The 22,527-nt window shown below is 45.6% G+C and overlaps 2 protein-coding genes across 3 annotated transcripts; one reads left to right on the forward strand and one right to left on the reverse strand.

Annotated features, from left to right (window-relative positions):
• Window positions 1-522: 522 nt before the first annotated feature.
• LOC6597432 (uncharacterized protein DDB_G0271670) lies at window positions 523-22,382 on the forward strand. Of its 2 annotated transcripts, none has more exons than XM_026990764.1 (7): window positions 523-700; window positions 12,243-12,369; window positions 20,126-20,204; window positions 20,267-20,702; window positions 20,766-21,324; window positions 21,396-21,575; window positions 21,646-22,382. In XM_026990764.1, exons 3-7 carry the CDS (start codon window positions 20,156-20,158, stop codon window positions 21,754-21,756), a joined length of 1,335 nt encoding a protein of 444 aa, XP_026846565.1. In that variant the 5' UTR covers window positions 523-700; window positions 12,243-12,369; window positions 20,126-20,155; the 3' UTR covers window positions 21,757-22,382. The 2 variants fall into 2 exon arrangements, with proteins under 2 accessions (XP_026846565.1, XP_026846566.1); XM_026990765.1 differs by having other exon boundaries at window positions 21,396-21,569.
• LOC6597431 lies at window positions 15,696-17,693 on the reverse strand. Its single transcript, XM_026990763.1, has 2 exons — window positions 16,047-17,693; window positions 15,696-15,967 (listed from the first exon to the last, which is right to left on the reverse strand). The coding sequence occupies exons 1-2, from the start codon at window positions 17,340-17,342 to the stop codon at window positions 15,791-15,793; spliced, it is 1,473 nt and encodes a 490-aa protein (XP_026846564.1). The 5' UTR covers window positions 17,343-17,693; the 3' UTR covers window positions 15,696-15,790.
• Window positions 22,383-22,527: the final 145 nt, after the last annotated feature.

Here is a 22,527-nt window from a genome sequence, read left to right on the forward strand (position 1 = left end):
TGATGAAGAGAGAGCGAATATTAAAAAAACCTGCCAATGGAAGTTTCTATAGCCTGTGTTCTCTAGTATATTGCTAATCTGAGTGCTAGGATAAAATATAATATACAGAAGACGATATCATATTTCGTGATGGTATTGAACTATCGATACAATTGTCCACTATCGTAAAGGCGACTTGCAGCACTACTTAACTATCGATTGCAGTGCGCAGCAACTGCCGTCCAAAAGGTATAAGTATGTTAGGTGGGGTCTAATAGGTTTCACAACTATGTATAAACATATGCTGCCCGCATCCCATTCGTTTGTTCCTGTATCTGTGTATTTACACTATTTTTAGCTAAGTTATGGACTTAAAAACCAAATTCGTTGGCTCTGAAACCAAGTTCGTTCCAAAAAGAGAGGCAGCCTAGCTGAATGGCCCCTACCTAATATTGTTATACCACAGCACGGGCAACAGACAACAGATGGCGCTAATCCGCCGCTTGCAACAGAACCGCCCGTTACGCGAGTGAGTCGCCTTAAAACCGTTCGTGCCGCAGCAAGGTAGAGCTGCGCCGTTGCGTGTGTGTTTTTTTTTGCCGTGTGTTTTTTGCGTGCTCTTGTGTTTGATAGTGTCGTTGAGCGCACCGCGCGCCCTGTGTGCAATATTGTTTAGACACGAACACAGCCCATATACTGCTGATGTCCCGAGAGCCACAAAGTGAGTTCCATATTAAAATGAAACGAATCTGAACGTGATGTAACTTGTCCCCTAATAACATCCTTGTGCCTCCCAAAATAAGGAATCACCTCGGGTTCGTTGCTGATTTTGAAACCGAGCCGAGCCGCCTTTTACCTAATTAGCTGTAGCTGTTTCTGTCTTGGTATCCAAGGGATACAGGGATACAGATACAAAGGCAGACACAGATACAGCCAAGGGTGTGTTTTCCCCCGTTTCGAGCGTGTTTGTGCGTGCGTGCCTGTGCGCGTGTTTGAACCTGTCTCTCTGCCTGCTAAAAATCAATAAAGCAAGAGTCAAACAACAACGGAATGGGTGCTGCTGCTGCTCCTGCAGGTCCTTGCTCCAGGTGCTTGCTGCTCCACCATTCATTGAGAAGGGGACGACTCGACTCGACTCGACTCCCCTCCCCAGTGCCGATTGCAGCTTTACAGCTGCTCGTAATAGCCGACCGAGCGAGCACTTGGATATTTAGCCGAGCATGCAGATGGCCCCGCGTCAAAGCCAAAGCCAGCCAGCCAGCCAGCCAGCCAGCGTCTCTCTGGGTGTTAAATGATCGATTTGCTCTTGCCACTTGCCACTAAAATGGAGCTAATCCCCCCCATAACCATACCCATACCCACATCGACATCCACATATGGAACGATCCCAATGAACAATCATAGCCGATTAAATTTTATCTACAGCTGGCATTACGAGCGGCACGGAGTTTTCTTTACAGTTAGCTGCCTTTCTTAACTGGATTGGCAATTGCTGTGTGTGCCTCTGCGGCTGTGTGCGTGTGTGCCTGGGTGCCTGGGTGCCTGGGTGCCTGTGGCTCGTATATTAAATCATTTACACTTTGCCAACTGCCATGCACTGATTCTGATGCTTCAATGTATTGTTTACTGTATCTTTGCCTCTCTCTTTGTCTGGAGAGACTCTGACTAATGCAGTAGTTATCTTTTATTGGTCGCTGTTGCCATTATCTTATCGGGAATAGTACGACAGCAAGTACTTGTAGCGGCAGCGGGGACGACTCTATTGCTATCGATCTACCGATGGATGGATGAAGGGATGGATGAATGGCCGGGTGGAGGGGCAATCTCTGACTCACGGTAGGGGACTGCGTATCAAACGAATTTCAAGTCCAAGTGCAGCCTCAATTGCCTGATTGGCAGTTTCTTATTGTATCTCTGCATCTGTATCTGTCTCTGTATCTGAAATGGAAATGCGAATGGAAATGAAAATGGACATGAGACCCGGGACATGGGACAAGGCAAAGGCAATGGCAGGGCCAGCTGCTACCTGCCGCACACCCGCCCCCCGCTGTCTCTACGGTAGCACACACCTCTCTGTCTCTCTGTCTCTCTGTCTCTGTCTTTAGACGACTTCTATAGTCTTTCAAGTCGTTAAACCAGTTTATGACTGGACGAACGGGCATGGGGGCCACACGCTAAGTAGAATCAACAGAGAGACGCTGAATCAGCTGCTCCATAGGCTCTGAGTCGAGTCGGCTCTACGCTACTGTTGTTTTAGATAGACACCCTGTTATTGTCCAGAATCGTGCATCGGGGTATATACATTTTGGGTGTACAATGGCGGTAACCAATGTGGAATACTCGTGATGATCTTTTTACTAAGATTTTGCTCATAAAAGATAAAAAAAAAACATCCGAAACTGATGAATATTAAAACTAGAACAGGGAAACACAGATCTATTTTCTTCTTTCTTTGTGAGTGGGAATATATTATATTATATCAGAAACAAACTTGCATGGAATTAATTAATTAATTAATGCTTATTATAATTTGTTGACAAAAAAAACAGCTAACAAATTTATTTCTTATTTATTTTTTGTGATTTAAAATTGGGGAACTTTTTTTTCTTAAAACACCTATATTTTAATTTAATTTTTATTTTCCATATTTTTATATATTGCAAATGCATTTATAATTTTTTTAAAATTATTATTAATATTTTTTTTGTTTTAAAATTATTTCTGTATTTTTTAATTCATTAATTATTATTTTTTTTATATCTTTGATATTTTATTTATTTCCTTATATTTTATTCTGATTATTTTACTGGCGATTCAATGGGCTCAATGGGCATCCCCCAGTCGCAACATTAAATAGGTATAGCCTGCGCTTATTTATGCTGTTATTGTTATTGTTATTATTATTGTTATTGTTTAAGTAAAAATGGTGCGAAGCGGGGAGATGCACATACATGTACCGCCTCTGTGGAAGCGTTTATTGGTGGAAGCGTGCCTGCTCGTGGGGGCACAACGACTTCCTCATATTGTGCTTTTTCTGGCCAAAATCAGCTAGTAAAAACCAATTAATGAAATTCCAAATTCAAGTAACAAAAGAGTGAGAGAGAGGGAGAGTGGGAGTGGGAGTGGGAGAGCGAGAGAATTGCTATGAAATCATCAAGCTTTCTGCTGAACAGACAGATTTGTCATCCCATCAGCGGCAGGGGCAGCATCGTCTAATTCTAAGCCTCCAACAAATTGAAGGAAAAAAAACTTTATTAAATTTAGGCCAATGTCAATGCCTGGCCAGAAAACAGATTACCCGTTCGGGGGGTGGGGGGAGTACTTAAATATTTAAACAATAAAAAAAAAAAACATTAAACATAACGCGTGCGAAGGGTGAATGATGAACGATGGAGCGATGGAGCGATGGAACGATCTGCGGAGTCAAGTGGATTTGCCGGCGGCGAGGATGGAAGCCTTAGCTTCAAGAGCGGTTCCGGGGGAGCGGGAGGGGGAATGCCACTCAACAGCTGTGCCGTGCCCCATCCACGAGTGTTTACAGTTGTTGATCTGGCATTTGTGTTTGCTGCGTCTGGGGGCTGGCTGACTTCCTTGTTTCATCTCTCGCTTTGGCTTTGGACTGACTGACTTTGAACTTGGCTTTGAATATCCGTGGGACTTTCGAAGATCGTGTCCGATCGTGTCGCAGTCGCCTTTTGACCTTCCAATGGGGACTGCAGCCTGTGGCCGGCAGACCCCCAAGGCCCTGCCTTCCATAAATATTTCACCCGTTGACCCGAATGCAATGGCCACACACAAACACGCACACACACACATACACAAAAAAAAAAAACAACTTAAAATTGCAAAAAATTCAATGATTGCAAATGCAGAAACAACAACAACAACAATACCATTAACATTAACAATAGTTTAGTTTATTGAACGCACAATGGGAATGGAATGGGGGGTTGGGGGGTTGGGGGGGACTGGGGTGCTTGCGGTGCTTGGGGGGATGCGAAAATTGTTTAGCCAAATGAAATGCCTGCGAAATGCCTCGGAATTGTGTCAGCCACAAAACACAACAAAAGCCAGAAATTTCAAATTTATGAGTCCCCCCTCCCCCGGCCAGCATTGGCTTTATTAAGACCAAGAATACAATGCCATGCCAGATATGCACCGAAGGGTATTGGTATTGGTATTGGTATTGGTATTGGTATTGGTATTGGTATCGCTATTGGGAGACCATAAACAGGAAATGCAAAACTCGATAGGCAGTCCCCTCAGACCCCAAAAGTGGTTCCCTCTTTTCGATGCGTATGCACAGAGCATCATTTAATATTTATGCCATTAGGTAATTGAATAAAATATATTAAATTGGAATATTTCACTAAAAAATAATATATTTTCACTTAAAATTTTGTAGCATTTACATATATACAAAAAATTAAAATATATTTTCAAACTGTAATTAAATAAGTTTTCCTTTTTTTAATGGGAAGATAAATATAATATATTCAAAATAAATATGTTTTATAAAATTATAGGTAGTATTTTTCATATTTTAATGGGAATAAGGATATATATTTCATATTTAATTTATTTATTTAATATTTAACTGGAATATGCCCTCATATTCCATTTAAATTTTGAAAGATATTTCCATATTTAATTTGAAAATATTTTCATATTTAAATTAAATATTTTTCTGCGGCAAACCAAAAGAAATATGCCCCATTTAATCTATAAATATAAACTGCTAAAAAAAAATAGTACATTTATCTTAATGACCAAGGCTCTTCGAAACCCTGCAGAAAACAAACGAAATTGAACGATTATTATTTCATAATTATAGTAAATAATAATAAAGTGTTTCAGCAGATGAAACTTTCAAAGTAAAGGAATTCTCACGTAATGCGTTTTGTGCCTCGACAACAACGTTTCAACTGAATACAATTCGATACTTTCTGTTCGTTTTAGAGCCATATTTCAGCTTACAGATGTGCCACAAAATAAATATATATATTTCGCTGTAAAAAACAACAAAATGCCTCCACAATTAAGTTGAACAAAAAAGTCAGGCGATTTTCTGTCTCTCAGACATTGCGCAGCTCCGAGAGGAATCTATTGGGCAGAAGAATCAAGCTTTAGGGAATAATTCGGGGAATGTGGAATATGAGATATCTATCTCCTCTGCCTCTGCCTCTGCCCCTGCCGCTGCCCGTGCCCCTGCCCCTGTCCAGTGCAAAGACAATGTCACTGCCAGACGGTAGAGACTCGTACGATGATGATGATTGTTCAATGACAATGTCCGGGGAGGATGACTCGTCTTGGCAGTCGTCACAAATATACAATTATCATTATGGGAAAGAGGCGCCTTGGCTGTGGCAGATGCCGCTACAACTGCCGTTGCAAGATGCACTTGCAGTTGCAGTTGCAGTTGCATTTTCTTTCCAGTTAAACAATGCCCATTATCGTTTCGTTATTAATTTTTGTCTGCTTTGGGGGATTTTGTGTGTTGCCACATCGGAGGCACAATAAAGCGAGCGGGGCAGACACTTGATGTCTTCACATGGAGGGGGGGTCGGGGGGGCTATTGTTATTGATTCGATTGGCTTTGCATAAATTACACGCTTTGTCACCTGCGCTTCGCAATGCCTCGGGAGCCCTCAGAGATTCGATTACGAATTTATGGATATCGGTGTTATTTTTTGTTTGCTTTCAATCCCCATCCATCGCTGTTGCTGCGGTGTGGGTGTGGGGCTACTTTTAGTTTAGTTTAGTTTTTTCTTGTTGTTGCTGTTGTTGTTGTGTGATGTCATGCCCCTTCCCCCTGCATATCCCTTGATGGGGTTATACAATAGCTATTCGCATGCAAAAATTCAACAATACTGGAAAAATCGAGGGGAAATAATTAGCTTACATTTTTACCCTCAGGCAGCATTTAATGAGGCCGCCGCCGGCGCCGCCGCCTCCTCTCTGGGCCCTGTGGACTCTGTGGACTCTGGGTCTATGCTTTGTCTGACCCCCCGATGGCCTCACTCTCTCTCCCGCTCTATCTCTATGGCTCTGCTGCCCCGTCTATCTGTCTCTCTGTTGTGTAATTTGTTGTTAAACTGTCAATTGAATTGACGTTACTCATACGACCCGTTGTTCGAGCGGATGTTCAGCTCTGCGTGTGCCCCAGTCCCAGTCCCAATCCCAGTCCCAGTCTCTTCTGGAATAAAACGATACGTAATCTCGGAACCTTTCAAACTAAATAGTTACTCGTACTCTTACCTTTCCCAGATCCATAGCCTTTCGATTGATTGGCTTTTCCCCCACCTTCAGCTGCTTTCGAATATCTTATGCAATAATATATTCACGGATTAGGGGCCTGCGAACCCTAGCCTACGGCCATTCTATGTGCAGGGAAGAAAAAATCATAGAAATGGCATAGATATTTATTTTTTAATTTTTCTTAAGTGAATGTTAATTTTTTTTATTTATATTTACTTACAAAAATTGATCGAACTATATAAAAAATAGGTTTTTTAACAAATTTGTTTGCATTTAATTTTTTTTTAATTACACAGAATTGAATCTAAGGGGAAAATATAATAACAATCAAATCTTAGTAATTTAATGCTAAACAAAAAAAATTTAAAATATAAACAATTTTGTATTCAGAGAAGTTTTTTAGTTAAAAAAAATAAATTTTAATATATGCTTAAATTGCGGACAGAAAAAATAACAAAAAATTTATTCAAAATAATTTTATACAATTTTTGTAATATAAAAATATTATTATTTCTTTTTTAAAATATAAATTTCAGACATAAAACTAGGAAAAATAATAGTCCAGCTTTAAAGTCGACATTTTTAATATGAATATTTTGTTGTGGCACCCATGGAGGCCACCAGTTGGCCACAAATTGTTGAAACAATATTGAGTGTCCTTCAGATTGAAATGTAAAACCCAAAATCTGCCCCATTTTTGTACTTATGGCACCCAATCCGTGTCTTTATAGCACCCCAAAGGTGTTCTATGGGAACAGGCCCTTCCATTGGGGTATTTTTGGTGTCCAGGTATCATTATTTGTGACTCGATTGAGGGCGAAGTGCCGCAGAAATAGAGTACATATGTACATATGTATCTGCCATCGTTTGATCTTTATTTTCAGCTCATTTCTGTCATACGTCATGCCCTGGAAGCATGCCAACAAAAAAGAAAACTCTTTTGCAACGCCCAGACATGTGGGGAAGGCGTTGAAGAGGGGAGGGGTCACATCATAATCAATCTGGAAATTATATACCCTCGTACTCGCACTCGCACTCGTCTTTTGTGGTCTGGTTTTTGTTGGAGTCTTATGTAAAAGTGCGTTTCGTTATTTCGGAAAAGCGGAACGCGTGCGAAAAGTGTCGCTTCAGTGGGTTTTTGCTCAGGCGTTTTCCACGTTTTCTCCAGCCCGACTGGCCCCCCACTCTTGTGCTTTTCTTTGGACCTTGAAATGAAACCATATCCTTGGCTGGGATATAAAAATAGCCATGCTGCAGACGACGGACGGGCCTCTCAAAAGGCAAAAACGAAACGAGAGCTGACCTTTCGTACTCGTTGCAGACTGTAGATGCCACACAAAGTGGCGGAGGAGGGGAAAGCAGAAATCTTAAGAACTCTTTCGATTAGAAAACTGTCGGGCTGTACAAACAGCGGGTTCCTTGGTGCTTCTAGGAACATTTCTAGGGACATTTCAATGGCAAGAATAACGGACACCCAAGTACAGGAGTAAAGTGAAAGCCTTTCATTCGATGTATTCGATGCATGATTTAGTATTCTTTGAATTCGAATACAAAATGAACTCGAATCTTGAGCTTCCATGAAGAAAATCAATCGATATTAGAGAATCTGGCTAAAGGAAGTGCTGCAGACATTGCCATCGTTAGTCCCCCCTCTTGATATCCGCATAGGAAATGCAAACAGGAACTGAGATACGATTATGATTATGTATCTTTTATCTAATGAAGGGGTTGCCGGTGCTGGTGCTGCTGCTGCTTGATGCTTCTTCCCCCAATTATCTATGTTTATGATCATGTAACGCATTATGATTCCACACCACATGAGATGGCAAATTGATTAATCACACAATTAATTGTACAATAATTAATTACAAGGAGCCACAGCCAGAGACCGGAGAGAGGGAAGCCGATGCCGATGCCGATGCCGGACACTGCAGTGGGCCTGGCCTCCCTCCCATTATGTCACCTCCCCCCCCCCCAGTGGCCAATCGAATTTGTTAACGTGTTTTTTTTTTTGTACACTCACAAAACGAGTGAATACACTCACTAGTGTGCTGTGCTATTCAAAAAAGAAGTGCGATTATTATATTGTTATTAATTTTTGCGTTATTGTGTGTTTGGGAAAGTGACGCCGCCTGCTACTGGCTGTCTAAGTAGTGCAATTAGCCAAGAAAAAAAAAAACCGAAGAAAGTAAAAGTGTACGGGGCCCCCCGGCCCCCTCTAGACACCGGGGGGGGGGCATGGCTGCGGAGCCATTGTCTGCCAACCGCCAAACGGTGGCAAATGGAAAGGCTTTTCCATAATCATTCGAATGTATGTATTTATGTATCTTTGGGATGTATCTGGACAACAAAGGCACGTTCTGGGAAATGTTAAATATCCCCAAAAGCACATTGTTCCCATATATCTGGTGGATTGCCATTTGCTTACACGAGTATTGTGGCTTGACTCATCTTTCCTTCGACTCTAGCCCTTTGATCGAAGCCACACTTGAGAGCCGCTGAGCAAAGATACATTTGAGATTAGCGAGGGGGCTCTAGGGCTCTAGGGCTCTAGGGCTCTAGGGCATTAGGGCATGTCGTGGTCCTACAAAGATCAACAAATCCTACAACAACAAATGTAGGTTTCCTATATCTTTCCTGTGAGTGGCCACACATTCTAGATACATAGATTGCCCAGCTATAGAGCGGTCTGATTACAGTATGAATATACTTGGAGAGACTTTCTTTCATGTGAAATTCTTCGACTTTGGCTGCACAAATTTCCCATAAGTGAATGGACACATTCGTTTCGAATAACCAGAAGCAGAGGCCATTCGCCATGCCTTCTATGGAAATGTTTCCACTTCCGACTTGCCCTCTGGAACTACTTCCTTCTGCCCTGATTGCCCCCTCTGAAACTGCGCTCCTGTGTCGAATGGAATCTAGGGAATCTACGGCACCACACGGTTTGGGTGCCCCACTGACGTCAGTGTCTTTTGTCTTTTGTCTTTTGTTCTCTGTGGAGAACGTGATATATGGGCAAATACTTTGTTGTATTGTAGTGCCCGGGACGGGGGATTGGGAAGTCGGACACAAGTATTTGCATAATTAGGTAGGGCGGTAGGGGGGGATGGCTAATAAATTATGCAATTTCCTGTCATGCTCTAAGCACTTAATTATGGTTATTAAAAGTTTACCAAATATTCGTAGGTTTTTTCGTTGCTTTGTTTCGGCAGATCATTTGCACACAGTTTAAGCTTAGCTTGGGGCACCCCGAGGGCCCCTCCTCAGCCACCGCTTTTCCGTATTGGCCATATCATTATGATGATTTGAATTCGGATTCGGATTGGGATTCGGATTCGGATTCGGATGTGGCGTGCCAGACAGCAAGTATCTTGCAAATGCGGCAAACAAGTTGAACGAACGCCTGCAGCGATGTCTCTCGATGGTTGAGTCTCTCCCTCTCCCTCTCCCTCTGGCTCCCTGGTTGGAGGCTAAAAAGATGACAAACCAAAACGAGCGATGGAGGGGGTGGGGGGGATACGGGATGGGATGGGATGCCATGGGAAGATGTCGGGGAAAATGTTGAGGAAGCTTTTACTGTGGCTCCGCTGAGGCGGGGAGATCGGCCGCTCATTTGGCTTCATTTGTCAGCTCGAACACTGATTTGGCAAATCACTCACGTGTTTGGATTTGTGGCCGAAACAGTGCGTTTCAGCGCTGTAAGCCAAGAATGGAATGTTCGTGTATTGAAAGCAGGGCACGGGGTGGAATAAGGAACACAATTTATCGAAACTCAGAATGAAAAGAGGGTAGAAAAATAAATTTAAAAAAAAATAAATAAAGAAATTAACAAATAAATAAAAATATTAATTTTAATAAATATAAAAATATTAGTAATTTGAATTGATATAAAATAATCAATTTAAAAAAAATTATTTTAATGATTAAAAAATAGTAAATACAAAAAAAATAATTTTAATCAATATAAACTAATAAATAAAAATAAAAAAATTAATACATAGCGTAAAAAAAAAATTTTTAATAAATATAAAAAAATCTGAATCAAAATAAATTAACAAATAAAAATAAAAAGCAAATAAATCATTTTAATAAATATAAAATAATAAATAAAACAAAATCTGAATCAAAATAAATTAACAAATAAAAATAAAAAACAAATAAATCATTTAAATAAATATAAAATAATAAATAAATAAAAACTAAAAAAATAATTTCATTTTTGTATATTAACTAAATAAAAGGAAAAAAAATTTAATAAATATAAAATATAAAATAAAACATAAAATCGAATACGACTCCGTCCCAAAAATAGAAGAAAAAACAACGTATGTGACTATTTTTTTAAATATTCAAATGGTAATTCCTTTGTGGGCTCTTAATTTTGTCGAAAGGTGTCTTCAATGCGGCAATTGCATTTGCAGGCTTTGTGCTGTTGTTGGGGCCAGAATAATCAGATTCCCCGACTCCCAGCCGATGACGTTTGCTTTCGGGGGCTTATCGAACATCGGGGCAGTGGAATCGGGGCCAGAGCTAATCGCCGGAGAGCTCCCACGGCTGACCCCAATAGTAGGCCCACCGGCACCCATTCCGGGCCCTCTGGCCACTCTGCCACGCGGGGCACGTTCCATGGAAATGGAAAAACGAGAACAAGAACAAGAAGCGCCGGGGCAAAAAACACGCTAACAGAATTTACTCGTAAGTTTGTCACTTTCTCAGTCAAAAGCCAAAACACGAACGAATTGGACACGACCATTGGGTGCGGCCTTCAATATCTTATGATTTGTATATGTATGTACATGGTGTTGTCTATAAAGAGAAGTTCTGTGGTGGCCGCACCACACCCATGCCCCCCACACAGGGACACACGTTACACTTGAGCACGTTCTTATAGTAGTATCTCGTATCTCACTCTGTCTCTCGTTGAACCAAATTACAATTAATTGCCCCCGTCTGGGGAGGTTGCATCAGAAACCCAACCGGCGACAGATCACAGATCACACGAGTATTGTACGGCGTATAATCGTAATCGTCGCTCGACTCAGCCCAGTCAAATATAATTATAATCGCAATTATTTTATAACTACCCAGAAACCGAACTTGTTTTAACCGAAAACCCAAACAGCAGCAGCAGCTAATGCTGTAACTGAATCTTTTGTCGGGGGAATCCGAATCGGAATCTGAATCTTTCAAGCGCTCTGAACCGAACCTGCATCCGCAGTGAAGCGAGGCATTCAAGACCAAGCAGCGTGCCATGTTCCATCCAAATAACATTTTCGGTTTCAAGTTCGAAAGATCTAAGGGCTTGAACACCGAAGAACCAAACAAACTGCCAGCTGGCACAATCTACAGACCATCTAATGCCCTAGAACTATGCTTTTTGTCAGCTCTATATCCATCCAAAAAATACACTAAAAGCGCATACTTTCCAAACGAACTAAATCCAAAATTTGTGGAGACTCAAATGAGCTTCATCAGCAGCGATCAATGTAATAAAGTTAACAATTGGTTCGGTTTGGATTTGCGACAAGAGTCTGTTCGATGATTAGCTCGATATAAGACGAGGTCAGATTGAAGTCGATTCAGGACGGTGACGGATTCAAGAGCTCGCGTCGGGGTCACCAAGACAAGGCAGAGCCTCGTGCTTTTCCCTAAACCATCTCTTCAAAGGTCTGTTCAAAGCAAATTCCCAAGAAACAAACTATTTGGCAAAATCTACTGTGCAGTACTGTAAGGCTTGTAAGGCTCCAAGATGACCTTAGGCTGACCTTCGAGAAGGTCGAAGCAAGATTTTATAGGTGCCACAAGAGAGATCAAGAACACTTTCCAACCGCTTAAAATTCTCAATAAATCTGGAATGAAAGGTTTGCCCAATTACTACTATTTCTATAGGAGATGTGCCCAAAAGAAGCCCCTTTTAAAGGCGTGGCGAATAATGTATTTTATGGCATTCCAATTTGTGTAAAAGTATTCATTATTAAAAGGTTTTATTTATTTTCTTTCAGCTTCAACCAAAGGCCACTAGAAGGAACCAACCTTCCACTTTCACTGAGGAACGAGGAAAAGGGGGAAGCCCCCAGAGAGAGCGCAAAGTGCGGAAAGAAAAGTAGGAAGAACCGCAACTGTAAAACTGTAAGTACCAGGGAAAAGGGAAAAGCGGTGGGGGGAGAAGGGAGATGGATGGGGGGGGGGGATTTTGTATGGAAATCATAGTTTTGGCTTTCGGATGGGAATGAGATTTCGGAATTTTGTGCGACCATATCCGGTTACAATTGCGAATTGCAATTTTGCAGCTTCCACATCCACATCCACATGCCACGCCACCATGCCACCATGCCACACACCGAACAATGCAACAACCAACAATAGGAAAAGCCGAAGAAGAAACAACAGAAGCACAAATATGAAGAGAGGGCGAGAGAGACCCAACATATGGCATATGGAAATCTGCGAATCTCGACGGCACTCACCATTGTTGGGGGCGTGTGGGGGGTGGGGTCTGGACGGAAATATTGCGTAAATGTATGATATATGCGATGAAGATCGGATCAGTTGGAACGATTGGGAAATCAACGAATCGAAAAAGAGTCAGACGTAAGGGCTGAGGGGTTTTCCTTTCAGAATGGATCGGTTCATATATGTATAATATATCTACGTACCAGTATGTTCAATAAAATATATAATTAACCGCACAAGATTCGTTCATAATGGCCTTGAAAATCGAACCCGAAAATCGTAGGAAAATCTTTTGAGGCATTTTTTCGTTTATCGATAGACGATAAGCGATACACAACGCGCAAAGCTTTGACCAGTCAAGGCCAAGAATATCAAAGGGCAGCCCTTGTACAGTCCAGAGCAATGCAACTACATTATATGCATATTTTAAGAGGTATTTCCATTCTGATTTGCCAAGCAAAAACAATTGCAAACGATGTGTTTTTTTCTCATTATTTTGTAAACATTTGTCAACGAAAAGTGGTCTAATATTGGGTATAAATTAATCATATATATTAAATAATCTGACCCTCAGTTCTTACTTTGTGAAACTATTGCATAATTGATCTGCAAATCGAAATAAATTAACCACAGAATCTGCTTGGAAAGGGGGAAACGACTGAGGGAGAGAGGTTATGCCATCATTCAACGTTAACGTGCGAATGGCAAATGCAAAGGCAAACTGCTGATTTACCGGCAATAACAAAATTCAGCGACGAGTCGAAGTCGTTCCACAGGGGGCTCAAAACTTCAGGGCAATCCCAGAAGGCTGGGTGCCTTGCGTGAATCCGTCAACGAGTGCCACCCAAATAGAATATTTCGATAGACACAAAATCGTCAAACAGGTATTGGAATGAACGTCGCCACCAGAAAAGCCACAGCGCCAAAGGGCAAGGGACACACAGCCAAGTGAGTAACGGACTGAGGAGCAAGGCAAAGGAGTAACGAGACTTCTCCCCGAAACCACAGAAAGCCACATTCGTCGCCGTCCGGAGAGATGGGCGATCGGTTTCAGGCGAGGTCTGGCGAGGTCTGGTGGAACTATGTTCCGGCCAGCACTAGCAGCAGTGCCGGGTGTCTGGGGGATCCACCGTACGACAATCGCGAACACTTTCCGCCCCTGGAGGAGCCACGACACGCATCGAAGCGGCGGCAGCAGTGCAAATCGTCGTCGGGCACCGGGGAGCAGCCTCCATTGGCACGAACCCTGCTGCCCCATTGGGTGCGTATGAAGGACATGAAGTGGCTGGACAGACTCACCAGCAACAGCAGCAGCACGCCACCCGTGCCGCACCAGGTGGCGGCAACGGCCACGGCAACGGCCACGGCAACGGCAACGGCAACAGAAAGCGCGCCAGATGAGAGTGAACTTGAGACGGCGCCCAAGCCCGGGACCACTCTGACGGCCCGAGTGACCGCCAGAGAGGGACCCTTACGGGCCTCGTCCGCGAGGAGCGAGGGGGCACCGCTGGATACCCGCTGCTTGAATCTGATGTTCGAGAGCTTCGACATGATCGGGATCTCCACGCAGGCGGACGATCCGCAGGTGTATGACAAGCGGTCGCCGAATTTCCGGCTGACCTCGGAGCAAAAGCAACGACTGCACGATGCCATCGAGGAGGAGGCGAATGGGCGGGTGCTGGATGCCCTCGAAAGGGTCATACAGGAGATACGCGACGAAATCGATCAGATGTCCCACCACATGAGGAGGGGGGAGGAGACATCGGAGCTGCCTTCGGGCGTCTTCGATCACTCGATGTGGACCGGGTGCACCTCAACGCCGAACAACAAGCCGGCAAACAGGTGCAGCTCCCCGAAGATTCGCAGCTTCGCGGACAACAATTTTGAGGACACTTATGGCCAGAGCTGGAGGACACGTCCGCGCAACTTCAGGACCAAGTCGCACGGCGCCTGGAATGCCACGGAAAGCGACTCCGATTTGCCGAAGGCATCGTCCAACGCGGGACGACCCCGGTGCGTGGGTGGCTATCCGGGTGTCATTGATCGCTCCATTTTGGACTTTCGTCAGCCGCCATTCCCGCGCCATTCCCAGCACTAATACGATCCATAAAATCTACTTAAATTCTCAACGTTTTTGCCCAGCAAACTGTCTCAAATAAAATGTTGTCGGAGGGCCCAATGTTCTCAAGGATATCCCTATCCCTGTCCTTCCCTCCCTGCCCCCCTACCACACGAGGGGTCGGGCTGCTTGCATTCGTTCGCGTAAGCCATTGAATGTTTGAGGTTTCACTTTTCATCCGTGGCCAAAACGTATCGCCGAAGAAAGTGAAAAGGCAGGCAGGCAGACAGCTTACGAAAAATGGCAACAAAAAATGAGGGAATGGTGGGGCACAAAAAAGTGACTTGTCAGCGCCCGCCAATTGTTTGCCAGCGACAGAAAACGTTTCGTTTTCGAGTATTACCAAACCAAAACGGAACAGAGGCCACTCCACAGAGCAGAGGAGATGCCATCGTATAACTGAGGCCATTGATTGGGCGTAGAACCAGTGCGGACATATCTGATGAAAGCCATCTGAATTATGGCCAAATTATAATAGATTACAGACTGCACTGAAAGTCAAAGAAAACTCAACAAAAGTTCTGCAACGATCGATATTTTTGACAACTATTCTTGAGGGATTGTGGCAGATACCTCTGTGGTGGGGGCTCTTACAATCCTGCAAGCGGAAACTGTTGAGATCTCCTGCTACAGAGTGCCACAGAGTCTATCTGGGAGATAACCCCTTGATCTTCGAGTGCCCGAGAGCCTGTCTGAGAGGGAAAGCACAGCTGTACCTAGTCCTTCTGCCAGAGAGAGACGAGAGGGTTCTTCCTCCTCCACAGACCAGAGACTGAAGCACTTTAGAGTGCCGTGGCACCACGGCAGCCCCTGGCACTTTCAATTTGCATACAAATTAAGCTATCTGTGGGGGATACAAGTGAAAAGAAAACAAAGAAGACCCTTTGACTGTGGAATTCCGAATAGAAATCATTGAAAATCGCAATCACAATAAACATGAGGCCTCTATGGCGGGTCTGCAGTTGCTTTTGTATTCAATTAGGCATCGGGGGGCATTTGGGGAATTTGGGGAATCTGGGGATCAGCTGCCTCCGAAGAACCTTGGTCCAGGGAAGGACCGTGAAAGAACACCTGTACATCCTCCAGGGGAGTGCTTTCGTCCTCGACGAACTCGATCTTAAGGATGTCACGGCGGGGCTCCCAGTACTCCGCAAACTACAAGGCGACAAAGAGACCAAGAGACCAAGAGAGAGAGTGAGAAGTGAAAGGGATCTGTGGCTTTAGGCACACTCACCACGGTCTTGTAGGCGGCCAAAAGCGACTTGCAGTTGGTCAGAACGAGGCTCAGGGGATGGCCCACGGCCATTTCGGCCCGTGCGCGATAGACGTTGTGCAGCAGGGCGCCCGTCAGGAGGGGGCCCTCAATCAGGCTGAGCTCGTGGATGGCCGGACAGCGCTGGACGATGTCCTGGATGTGGCTATCGGTCAGATTGTGGCACCGGTTCAGCGCAATGTGGCGCTGGGCCCGCGGCAGATCGAGGCTTCCGATCGCCATGTGCCCGAAGTCGCAGTTGCCCAGGACGAGGCGGTCCAGGCGAGTGCAGCGACCCATGGCCATGGTCGCGAGGCTCTGGGCACCGTTGCCGAGCCATCCGCAGTCCATCTGTATGGCCTCGATGGAGTCGCCCTTCAGGGCGACGATTGAGCGCAGACAGTCCACGGCCAGGCTGCTGTTGCGGCCGCACTGCGTCAGCTCGATCAGCTGCTGGTGGGGGCGACTGATCAGCAGGTCCCGCTGATTGGCGAAAATGCTGACGGGCACCGATATGCCGTTCACGAAGGGGCACTTGGCCACGCCGCTGAGGTCGAGGCGGGCGTCGCACTCGGCCTTGATCGAGAGTCGCTCCAGCTGGCGGCAGCGTTCGAACACACCCGTGATGGCGCTCTGCGAGATGCTGCCGTAGAGGGCCAGCAGCTCCAGGTTTGCGAAGCGCTCGATGAAGTGCACCTGGACGTTGCAGTAGAGGTGGAGGCGCCGCAGGTTGACCATCAGCTTGGGCAGCGAGTGCATCGGCCACTCGGAGAAGGTAACGCGGCAGCTGCTCGTCTGCGCCGTGTCGCCCTGGGCCCCGGTGGCGGGGTCCGTGTCCTTCGACATCAGGTGGCACTCCTGCACAGAGCTCAGGTCCCCCACCTCGGCCGTCTCCAGGGCCTTGAGGTTGTCCGCGAGTCGGTCGACGTCGAAAACCACACACTTGAACGACTTTTGCATGTCGCCCAGGAACAACAGCTGATCCTTCGGGCTGGGCAGCTCCTGGTTCAGGTATCGGAGGTCCAAGCGCCTGGCACTGGCGTGCCACAGCTGCGAGCCGACGGCCAGCGTCGACGGCAGCATCTGTTCCCCAAAGTCCAGTCCGGGGGTGCTGTGCACCCCTGCCCCCAGGCCGGGGGACGCGGAACGGGAACGGGAGCCCGATGGCTGGGCCGCCTCCTCGCCGTCGCCTGGCTTCGTGTCGGAACTGAATTGCACGCGTCGCCCGGGCTTGGGGCCTGCGGGGCCTGCCCCGTCCTGCTCCTGTCCATCGACCATTATTGCAACGAGTCGAAAGCCGAACGCGCGATTGCAAAGTGCAAAGAATTTAAATTAAAATTTGGAAAATACAATGAAAAATTGCGTGTGGCAGCTTAGTTTTATTCCGGTCAAAACTGGGAACTGTTTTCCTTAGTTACGTTTCATTAAGTGAAATTTTTTCAAGCTATACTGAGAGTCTACGAGTATCTGAAACAGCTAGGCCTACTATGATCCCTCTTTGGCAACCATTTCAAGGCCTACCCCCAGGGGCTCCAGGGGCTCGAAGGGCTCCATAGAAGTGTAGAAAGTGAGCGTGGACTTTCCCATTGTAGATGATATGGTGCTGGCATGGCATGGCATGGCATGGCACCTTGTGGCAAGCTTGCATCTAATTATTGCACCTTTGCTGCGGCCCGGGCCCGGGACCGGGGCCGGGCGACGCCTTTTCAATTTTGCTTTTGTCGCTTGCACTTGAAGGTTGCCTCGTTTTCATTTCACTCTCTCGCCTTTTGTGCACTTTGTGGCATTGCTGGGTATGCCGCACATTGAGAGGCAGTCTGCCAGGGCCGAGAGGGAACAGAATTCGAGCTGCTTTTTTTTTGCCACTCTGGCATTCTATTGCCCCCAAAGGATGCCTTGAGGAGACATTCAAAATCCTCTGAAAGTTTATACAACTTTCTGTTCAATCCATAAAATGATGGCATCGCGAACATCGGGGCCGACAATATTACAGTCGAATCTCAAGGGGAATTCGTAGAATTAATTTTTGCATTGCAGATTTCTGGAAATAAATTCGTGGTACGAAAGCTCAACTGTACATCGAATATTAATCAGCTGTGAGTGTTGTTGAACAGCTGTTGCACTAAGCAGGCGTTTACCAACACTGATTAACAGTATCTTAAGACATTTGCAGTGTATCCCCGTAGTCTGTGGTCTTTTTTAGCTGTGTGCTGTTTCTGGCGTTTGTTTATGTTTCTGTGTATGTGCCTTTGTGGCTTGTGTGTTAATTGCAGTGTGTGGCTGGTGGCAGCACTTGCTCCAGTTTCATGGGGCATATGAAAGTGCATTTGGTTTGTGCTTCTGTTGTTTCGTTTTTATTTCTTTAACATTTTGCTGGGGGGGGTTATTATGAAATGCTTTGCATACTAGCGACCTAGAGTCTACGCTGCTGGCTGCCCCCCGCCCCCAGCCCCAGAGATGGCATTTGGAAGCCCCCAAACCCCCGCCCAGATTCGCCTACAGATACGACACGGAGAGAACATCACATCTCTGGATCTATGGATGTCATTCGTTATGGTTCGCAGACCTTTTGCCAGAGGCTGGAGCCCAGACAGTGGCTCTGGCTGGCGTCGGGCTTCTCTTTACCTTTAAACAATTGTTGGCTTTTGCTTTATGGCCCACTCGAATTACCATAAAAACACACATTAAAGCATAAAAGCAAAATCAGGCAAGCGGGCAAATTAATGCCGCTGTGTTGACCTTTAACGCCTCATGCTATGCGTACTCGTACGCGTACTACGATTATGTAGTACCCATCTGTGCCCATCCATCCAACTGTGGGTCTGCCGAATGCTTAAAGGCGTATACGTAATATTTTCAGGGCTCAAAACGGGTTGTGGGCGGGGAGGGGGGGGAGCACCTGTTATGGGTCGGGGTGGGTCCATCTTATCAATTTTCGGGATCGACTTCAATCCATTGGCGGAACATTAACCCAAATAAATGCCCAGAAAGATACAACGTTTAACAAAGTTCTCATTCTCTTTTTTGGTTGCTGTTTTTGTTGTTGTTTTTAGCACAAACAAATTAGGACGGGCTTTTTTGTTTTTTGTTTTTGTGTCTGTCGTTCCATGGCTTTTTCGGAATCGCCAAAAGTCTGGTGGTGGCAACCGACAAAACCGAAAACTACAAGTAAATTGTATTTTCACAGCCGCCCGCCCCAAAATGGGAATGCTAATTTTTGCTACCCTCGAAATCTTGCCACTCAAACGGGGGTATATTGTGTCCTCCCTTCGAATGGGAGGATAGATGGTTTTCATTCCATGTGCAGGTTTTTCAAGCAACATTTCGATTGGTTTTGCTGTTAAAGTGGAATCAGATCCTGCTGTAAATAAATATTCTATGAAAACGAAGAAATGAAGGCCTAAATATTCAGTAATCTTTGGGACTTAACACCACTGTTCTTTGTACGGGGGGCATTACACAACACTGAAGCACACAGGCCATGCTGGATAGGGGCTTAGTCGGATCCACTCTGGCTGTCTGTCGTTCGTTTCTTATTTGCTTTTGCGTACTGCTTTTGTTGGCGGGCTGTTGGCCAGAACAAAAGCGGCGAAAACAATTAAGCCCCAAAGAGGATGACAAACGGAGAGTGCCGGGAGTGGGGGGTGGGTTGAGGCAAAGCCGAAGCCAAAGCCAAAGCCGTTTAAGACAATTACATCTTTTTAGCATGGCCCGAAAAGCGTGGGCCGCAAGACGCCCCAAAAATGGCATGGAAATGATAATCAAAAGAAGATGTGACTGGAAGGAAACACTTTTATGAGCCAGATCCAAGTCGACGACCTTCGGTTGGGATGGGATCCCTGCGCCCAAAAATGGCAATTCCTTGGCCGCGATCAAACCCGTTTTTCTCCGAATGTAAACCGAATAAAAACAAAGAAAAGCAATTTCGATGACTTCATCGGATATCGGGCAGGCATATAGTAGTAGTATTTTATGGGATTTCGTGGAGTACTTTTGGGCCACACATTGTTACCCCTGACTCATCCTCTCACGGTCTGTCTCTCTTTCCATTTCCTGGGCAGTCGTCGCAAGATCACAGAACGGAGCGCATCATGACTTTCTATTGGTGGTCACACTGGTTCTGGATAACCTGCCTCAGCGGTAAGCCCCGGTGAACCCAGGCCCTAGCCTGCCAGATTTTATATCCTTTGTGTGTCCTGCAGTTCAATTGCTGTCCAGCCATGTCCACACATATCCCAGGGGCCAGGAGGAGGAGGCACAGCAGGCGGCCCAGCCTGTGGTGCGGCAGACCACAAAGCTGTACCAGACGACGGTCAGCCAGACCTGGTCGACGGCCACACAGAGCAACATCATGGATCTGACCAACAGGCCAACAGGGGGTGCCAGTGGCAGTGGCAGTGGCAGTGGCAGTGGCGTGACGCCTGTCTACAACAGGGAGGATGAGGATCAATATGAGGAGGACGATCATGAAGATCTGCTGCTAAACGATGGAGCGGAACTCCACCAGCCAGATGCCGATGCCGATGCTGATGCCGATGAAGTGGAGGAGCCTGTGGATGCTCAGTACGAGTTCAAGCGCTCGGCGGACTTTACCTCCGAGCAGCTAAACAATTTTACGAATTTTAGCAGTAGCACAAGGTAAGCCACCGAATCACATTTCTTTGTTCTAGCTCCTAATCTCTATCCCCTTTCCTTTGGCAGTACAAACGGCAGCACCAGCAACAGCAGCAGCGCTTTGAAGCCTGCTTTGAACAGCAACAGCAGTAGTCCAGCCACAACGACAGCTGCCACCACAGCCTCATCATCAAGCCCATCCTCATCATCCTCCTCCTCAACAGCTGCCACAACAACAACAACAACAACAACGACAGCAGCAGCAGCAACAACAGAAGCAGCTACCACAAATGGTGGAGCAGCCACTGCAGCCACACCAGTGACATCATCGGCCACACCCTCAACACCGAAGATCAACACGGAATGGCTGTCGGATGAGCTGCTGGAACGTGAGGGCGAGAAGGCCCCCTTCACGCTGGAGAATGCCAACAAGGAGGAGGAGCTGCGTCGGGCCGAGAGCGAGCATCGGTCGCGCAAGTCGAAAGTATTGTCGGCCGAATACAAGCACATCAATCGGTACATCAATTTCTCCAGCGATACAAAGAGCCTGCTGACGCGGTCGGCCTCGGCGGCGCCCAGTGTGGCCGATGGCTATGATGGGGCCAACGATGATGGCAACATTTCATCCGAGGCACTGGCCATTCAGGTGAGACCAGGAGCGCCCTTTTGCCGGCGCTGGTGTGGGAATCAAACTCTAACGCGATGGAATTTTTACAGCGTACGTATTTCCTGGACGCGGGCGCCATTTCGGCCATTTGTTTCACGGTCTTTGGCATCTGCTGCACTGTGGGCACCATTGGGATTGTGCTATACCGTCGGAGGTTCCTGAACAAGCCGCAGGCCCTGAGCGAGCCCGATTCCAGTGTCTATATAGATGATAGCACCATGCGGGTGAGTGTAAGGATTCGTGGACCAATTGTCATCCCAATCTGTGGCACCGCATTTCATACTTCTCTCTCGCCCGCAGGACAACTCGGATGAGATGTACAGCCTGGACAACGATTCGTTTCTCAACTCTTTGGAGGCGATGACAATACAGAACTACTGGACGGACACGGTCAAACATACAAAGCTTTAATTTCTGAGGGCGTCCGTCCCCGTATTGGAATCCCCTTCCTCCCTACGTTTATTGGTTTCTCTCTTTTCCCCCTCTGGCATCCCTTTGGATGCGTCACCACATCATAATCATTAAGTAGCGTAGCGTCTAAGCTGGCCGCCCACTCGGGGCTGGAGCCGGGGCCGATGTGTATGTATTTACTAATGTTAGGCACAACCAAAACGAGCAACTAGTTTAAGCCAAAACTACCAAAATTATGTTTAAAGTGTGTGTATTTAGGAGTTAAGATAAGCGCAAGAATGTTTGTTGATCTTAAATGATCTACCCTCTACCAGATCCCGAATCACCCCCAAGTAACCCCTCTCTATGAACCATGAACTCCTGTATTCCAACTCCCACACTCTTATCCATTAGTTAATTATTAATTCTTATTTATATTGTTGACTATTGTTTCTCTACCCATTCCCCCCGGCACTCCACCCTTATGTTTCGAACATATGTATGTATATTTATTAAGTTTTTTTGTCAACATTCATGTATGTCCAACAATTAGAACGCAATCATTCCTTCCAGTTTAGCGTATAGTGCAACTTAATATGTAATTATTGTATTAAAACTGAATCAAGCATATAGCAATTAAACTTAAACAAGAGAATTGTTTCATTATCTATATCTATAGAAACCAAAAACCCCAACAAAAACCAGAGTTAAAGAACTTTACAGAAAACTGTTTACTGCCACACAACACCAAGTTCTTGTCAATTTTTGCTCATCGAATTTGTATACACCTCC

This window comes from Drosophila persimilis, unplaced genomic scaffold (genome assembly GCF_003286085.1).
Source record: "Drosophila persimilis strain 14011-0111.01,24,50 unplaced genomic scaffold, DperRS2 tig00000606-arrow-arrow-pilon, whole genome shotgun sequence".
NCBI classification, from domain to species: Eukaryota; Metazoa; Arthropoda; class Insecta; order Diptera; family Drosophilidae; genus Drosophila; species Drosophila persimilis.